Source organism: Tupaia chinensis, unplaced genomic scaffold (genome assembly GCF_000334495.1).
Source record: "Tupaia chinensis unplaced genomic scaffold, TupChi_1.0 Scaffold150288_1, whole genome shotgun sequence".
NCBI lineage: Eukaryota > Metazoa > Chordata > Mammalia > Scandentia > Tupaiidae > Tupaia > Tupaia belangeri.
The window spans coordinates 935,739-942,362 of record NW_006210128.1 but is presented as its reverse complement, the minus strand read 5'-3'; the positions used below and the strand labels follow the sequence as shown (position 1 = coordinate 942,362).

At 40.7% G+C, this 6,624-nt stretch overlaps 1 protein-coding gene across 3 annotated transcripts in view; it reads right to left on the bottom strand.

The window, feature by feature from the left end:
• Window positions 1-6,624, bottom strand: part of FERRY3 (FERRY endosomal RAB5 effector complex subunit 3) — a 43,721-nt gene that overhangs the window by 36,766 nt on the left and 331 nt on the right. For 2 of the 3 annotated variants that reach the window (XM_006172028.3, XM_006172030.3), the window contains exons 1-2: window positions 6,489-6,618; window positions 715-909 (exon numbers count right to left, since the gene is read on the bottom strand). In XM_006172028.3, coding sequence (XP_006172090.1) covers window positions 715-892 — 178 coding nt within the window. In that variant the 5' untranslated portion in view covers window positions 893-909; window positions 6,489-6,618. Of the gene's footprint in view, window positions 1-714; window positions 910-6,488; window positions 6,619-6,624 lie in introns of those variants that run through there. The other variant, XM_006172029.3, reaches the window with a different exon arrangement.

The window sequence follows — 6,624 nt, the reverse complement described above, 5'->3', positions numbered from 1 at the left end:
AGGTGAGGTCCCGGAATCTGCATTTCTAACAAGTTCCCAGGTGATGCTGTTGGGGCAGATATTGGTATTTGGGCAATGGCTGCCTTAAGTAAATAATCTAATCTCTTTATGCCTCAGTTTCCCTATTTGTACAATGTGATTGGTCTAGAAAGTTTCTAAGATCCTTTTCAACTCTAACCTTCTAGAGTCAACATAGTCTCAATTTTAATTTTTTCCCCCATCTGTGAAACAGAACATAGACTTTTTAAAAGGATTTAATATGGATCACTGTATGGAACAAAGTTAGGTATGCAAAGATCATTTAAGTATTAGTACTTCTGTTCCATGGCATGTCTGGATTTGATAATCAGATCATTAAAAGGACAACCAACTTGGCAATATATATTCTATAACACCACAATTAGTGATAGCCGAAATGCTTCATGACTCTACTCAACTAAATTCAATGGTTAAGAGAGTTCTAATTCGGACTCTATAACTCATTTTCATACATGTTTTCACAATAAATGTTTCATAAAAATCTATAATAGTATGGGATAAAATAATAAAACAAAGGTCTGGGGAAACTTATTTATTCTTGGAAACAGTTAAATAATTCATATTTTATGACTGTTTTCAATGCTTAATTTTATACTTCCTAATATAAAATTTGTAATGACAGAGACTACCGGAAAATAATAAAGTGGTATTACTTTGAAAGAATTCAGCCCTCACCGTTTTCTATAAAGCACGGCAAATCGTGCAGCAGCATCAGGCGTCCATGCAAATGGCTGGCATTCTCTTGAGCTGGAAATGTGAGGGGCACCCTCAGCTCTAAGCACTGACTTCCCACTTTGAATTTATACACAAATTCCCTCTCTTTGTTGCAGAATCTTTCTCTGGTTTTCTTCATATTCTTTGACAGGATTCCTACAGAACAAAAAAAAGCAGGTTATATAAGAAAGCATGATTTTTCACTATTGTTTGTAGCACTTCTAAGAAAATATTCCACCATTCTGAGCCAATTATTCTAAATTTTTTCGAGTGTTTATCCTTGCCCTTTATCTCTGTGATGAAAACAAAGTGCCTTTTTTTTTCTCCCAGAGGTTTTTGCCATAAGATGCATGTGCTTGCCAGAGAGGGACGGAGACTGTGAGAGGATGGCCATGCCACAGTCCCTTCTCCTCCATTCTCCTCATGGAATTTTGGGCACATATACACATATGCCTGGTGTGATTTTCAAGCCACCAAGCCTGGGACTTGAACTACGGTTGGCCATGTGGGAATCCAGCGACATACCCACTATGCCATCTGCTGGCCCCCAAAGTGCTTCTTTTTAAAAAATGAAAATAAAAATACTGTTTCTTTTACACTTTGAGAAAAAGTTTATCCCCATGAAGTAGTTTGTATTCTTAGGCAAGGTTCTCAATATTAGGGAGGGAACACGGAAAGAAGAGCAAAGAGGATTCTTAGGCAGAGACTCATGGGTGGGCAGACACAGAATGAACAAAACCACTGGTGAAAAAAAAGTCAAAGAAACACATAAGGCACTAGCAGTGATCCGGGAGACCTCAGAGGCTGAGGTCATGGGATCTGATTGAAGAAGAGGCAGTAAGAAAGGTCTAGAAAGATCTCCATGTGGAAAGACCTACAGAAAAGAGAAAGTACATGATGTCCCCCGCCACAGGGCAAACTAGACACTTTTCAGAAAGGAGAAAATCTACAATAGTTAAAAGAAGTGAGACTCAACATCAACGATACTTCTCATCAGCCTCATAACTGGACTTCTTGTCACACTGCTTTCTCCCATCAAATCAGTTCTCACAGTATTTTTTTTTTTTCGCTACAGGGCACGTGCACTCACCAGAAAGACAGAGAGAGACAGAAAGCAAGAAATCACCCCCTAGGGGGGATGGCCATGCCGCAATCCCTTCTTCTCCATTCTCCTCTCGGGATCTTGGGCACGCACACACACATGCCTGGCATGAATTTAAGCCATCAGGTCTGGGACTCAAACTGCGGGCGACTACGTGGGAGTCCAGCGACATAGCCATTACGCTAACTGCTGGTCCCAGTTCTGAGTATTCTGTACGCTAAAGTCATGGTAAGCTTTCTTTAAAAAAATATGCTTATCTGATCATGTTGCTCGTCCATGGCATTCATTGCTCTTGGGATGTAAACTCCTTAACCAGCCTACAATTCCCCACTTTAATCTCTGACTCTTCTCTCAGCACCTGGACCCCTCCTCTCCAAAACAAATATATACATTTTATTTTCTAGCCACACTGAGCTTGTCAATATCAAACCTCTCTTTCAACTCTTCACTTTTTTAAAAGCCTTTTCCTTTGCCTAGAATATGTTTTCTGTTTTTGTTTGTTTGTTTTTTCCCTTTATAACTCATTCTTCAGGCCTCAGCTTAGACAGCTCCCAGGAAGCTCTAACTCCCTAAAACTGGATTTGGTCCCCATTTCAGGATCTCAGTTTTCTGAATCCCAGTACCTGTCATACTCTATTTTCTATTTGCAATAGAATAGCAGTCTACCTAAAGTGGGAGGAATTCTGTCTCACTGTATTCCATGTGCCAGGCAGGATGTTAGACAAATAATGGCAAGGGCTAATAAATATTTGTTGACTTCTATCGTGTTTTTATTTTATGTTGCCCACAGGAAAAATAAAGAAGAGAACAAGTAATTATTCCTATATTGTGTCTTAAAAGGAAGTCACTTGAAATGTAAAAATAACTAAGAAAAAACCCTTTTTCTGACGGTGGAAGGCTGATGACTTGAATTATCCAGATATATCATCAAATCTGCACGTATGCTAGATGCAAAACTTCAGCCCATTCATTTCTCTATAACAAAGAGAGACAGGGCACATACGTTTCATTCACAGAATTATTTAACTAATACTTCTGAAGTGTAAAGCAATTGAAATTTATGTACCTTTAGAAAACTGGAAATAACTACCAAAACTACAGAAAGAGCTATTCTATGAAGCAGAAATTCCATTCTTATGTATATATCCAAATACACACACACACACACACACACACACACACACACATTCACTAAAAGACACAAGGAAAAATGTTCACAGAAGATTTATTAATAATAACCCTAAGGGGACCAGCAGGTGGTGTGGCAGTTAAGGCACTGGACATTCCCATATGGCCAACCATGGTTCAGGTCCTGGACCTGGTGGCTTGCTTTCTCACTTTCTCTCTCTCTGTCTCTCTGGTCAAAATAAAATAAGTAAATGAATAAATAAAATTAAAAATAATAAAAAAACCCTAAACTCTTAATAGGAGCATGAAAAATGTGTGATTTACTCATATGGTGAAATACTACACAAAACACTAAAAAAAAACACTAATAAATGCAAAAATATGAATGAATCTTACAAGTCCCCTCGTATGTACTCTTTTATGTCAATAAAGGCTGACAAAAAAAAGTACATTTGAAGGAACTTCAAAAAGCTCATAGGATAATGTTAAAGTTAACATTCTTGGGGCCAGCAGATGGCCTAATGGTAACCATTGCATCACTGGACTCCCACATAGTCCGTGGTTCAAGTCCCGGACCTGGTGATTTAAAACTCATGCTGGGGACATGTGTGTGTGTGTCCAAGATCCCAAGAGTAGAACAGAGAAGAAGGGACTGTGGCATAGCCATTCGCCCAGGGGGTGATCTCTCCCTTTCTGTCTCCCTGTCTCTCACTGAGCATACGCACCCTATAGCAAAAATCTCTCTTAAAAAAAAAAAGTAAACATTCTTTTGGTGCAAAATTAATTTGAAACCAGGCCACCCCATGGCCTAAAGGTTAGGTGATCTGGATCCCACATGGCCAGCTATGTGGTTTGAGTCCCTGACTTGGTGGCTCAAAAAATATGCCAGGGGTGTGTGTGTGTGTGTGTGTGTGTGTGTGTGTATGCGCCTAAACTCTAAAAAGGAGGGAGAAATAGGGACTAGCAGTTGGCATAATGGCTATGTCACTGGACTCCCACGTAGTCGACCATGGTTCGCATCCCGGACCTGGTGGCTTAAAACTCACGCCAGGCGCGTGTGCGTGTGTGCCCAAGATCCCGAGAGGAGAATGGAGGAAAAGAGATTGCAGCATGACCATCCCCCCTGAGGGGTGATTTCTCACTTTCTGTCTCTCTGTCTCTCTCTGTCTGTCTGGCTAGCGCATGTGCCCTATAGCGAAAACCCCTCAAAAAAAAAAAAAAAAGTTTTTTTAAAAAAGGAGGGAGAAATAGAAGAGAAGGTATTGCAGTGTGACCACTCGCCAGGGGAGGTGTTTTCTTGCTTTCCCTCTGCAGCAAGCATGTGTGCCTTCTGGCAAACTGAAAAAAATAAATGAAAAACTACATGTAGTTTTTTCATAGCGTACATTTTCTACGAACGTCTTGAGGACACCTTGTCCTGTATGCTTTTACTTCTGTAAAGTTCAAAAACTGGAAAAATTAATTGCTGTGACAGAAGTCACATATAGTTTACTACCGGGCTGGGGTTATTGATTGTTAATGAGCTTGAGAGAATTTTAATGGAGTACAAAAATGTTCTATATCTTCAACTAGCTGGCAAATTCATCAAGATTTTCACTTAATATTGTCTCTTTTCACACTTTTTTGAATATATTCAATAAAAGAGTGAAGGAGGGAATGAGTGAGAGAGACAGAAGAAATAGCTTTCTTCTATTGAAGAGTCACTGAAGAAATATCAATGTCTGGGCCAGCTCCATGGTCTAGTGCTCAAGGCAGCTGGATCCCATATAGATGGCCATGCCATTGAAGTCCCAGATCTGGTGCTTGAAAAACACACCAGGCACATGCTCATGTGTGCCAAAAAAATCTTGAAAGGAGAGAGAGAGAGAGGAAAAAGGATTGCAGCAAGATCATTCCTCATGGGGTGGGGGAGGACTTCTTATTTTTCTCTCTCTCTCTTTTGTGCATACATAAACACAAGCAAAACAAACACAAAAGGAATAAAGAGAAAGGACAAAGGAACATAAAAATATATATCAAGTTAAGTGTAATATATGTAGTAAAAAACAAAAGACCTGCATTAGAAAGCTTCTGCTTGTTGAGACCAATAGATGGTGTAATGGTTATGTCACTGGATTCTGACGTAGTCAACCGCATGTTGAATCCCTGATCAGGCAGCTTAAATTCATGCTGGGTGTGTGTGTGTGTGTGTGTGTCCAAAATCCCAAGAGGAGAATGAAGGGAAAGTAACTGTGATATGATCATAACCCCCCAGGGGGTGATTTCTTGCTTTCTGCCTCTCTCTGTCTCTCTAGCAAGCACATGCACCCAACAGCAAAAATCTCTCTCTAAAAAAAAAGAAAGAAAGCTTCTGTTAACCAATATTAAGTGCCAATTATTAAGTAGAATCTAGAGAGCTATGTGCAAATCAGCAAGTTCTGACCTCAACCAATAAGGGAGAAAGTTATATGACATAAAAAGAGACATTCTTACTGCTCTCATGTGAGTTATCATCATCTCTGGTCTGGATTATATTCAACAGCAGAACTGTATTCCTCACTGCCAGTAGGTCAACTCTCACCACTCCTCCACATTTCAGACTACCTTCATGTAAAACTCCCCACCACCTCCTTCCACAACTTCTTAGCATGGTGTACAAGGCCTTCCCTAATCTCATCTATTTTTAATCTCCATCTTTATCTCTGTCGTGTTTTTACTGGACTATGAGTATCTTGAAGACAAGGGCTATTATCTTATCCACAGTTGAACCATGGCCTCTAACATGGTGCACATGGACCTCATGCAAATACCTGCTTAAAGAAGGATGTGTAGTGATAAGAGAATGGGTCTTTGATTCTGTCATGTAAATGGTTCAAATTCTTACTACCCTCTATTTGCTGCTTGTCAAATAAGGACAATGCCATTTAACTTGCAAGAATGTCAATAAGGATCAATTTAAACATAAATATGCCCCCCCCCGCCCCGTCAGTGACAGCAGGTGTTCTGAAAGTCTGGAAGCCATGTGATGGCTCAGAATTCAGAACGCGGGACCCCAAGAGGGCACCCAAGATCCTGAGGGGCTGAAGGGCTGGGGAGAGGGGACTGCAGATGAGACAAGACCCTGTCCAGGGTGCCCTCCCCTCTCTCCCTGCTCTCTGGCACACACTATCATAAAATAAACAAACACAAAGCATCTGACAAATGTGGATGATCAATAAATGTAAGCCAGTAATAACGAAAATAAGCTAAGTACACACAAATATAAAAATCACAGGCTAAGTACACACGATAAAATTAAGGACTGTAAAGAAACACTGCAGCAGGGAATTGAGAGTTGAGGAAACACGGATTTATGGTCTAAACTAATTCAGATCAACAATCTCAGGAAACAAAAGCATTAGCTCTGTTTTCAATCGGGTCCACATTTGGACTTGTGTTTCAACAAATCTGACCTTTACGTCCCCTTCCCCCACCACACACACTGTGTCTGTCTGTCTTGGCTAACGGTCCATCCTGAGATGCTTACCTTGGTTTTAGCTGCCGTGAAATCAAGAAAGGTTTCCTGTACACAAAGAACGAGCGCAGGGCTGGACCGAACACACGCGGCAACAGAGCGGAGGCGCGGGGCTCAGGTCAGTCCTGGGAAGGGAAGGCGGAATGCC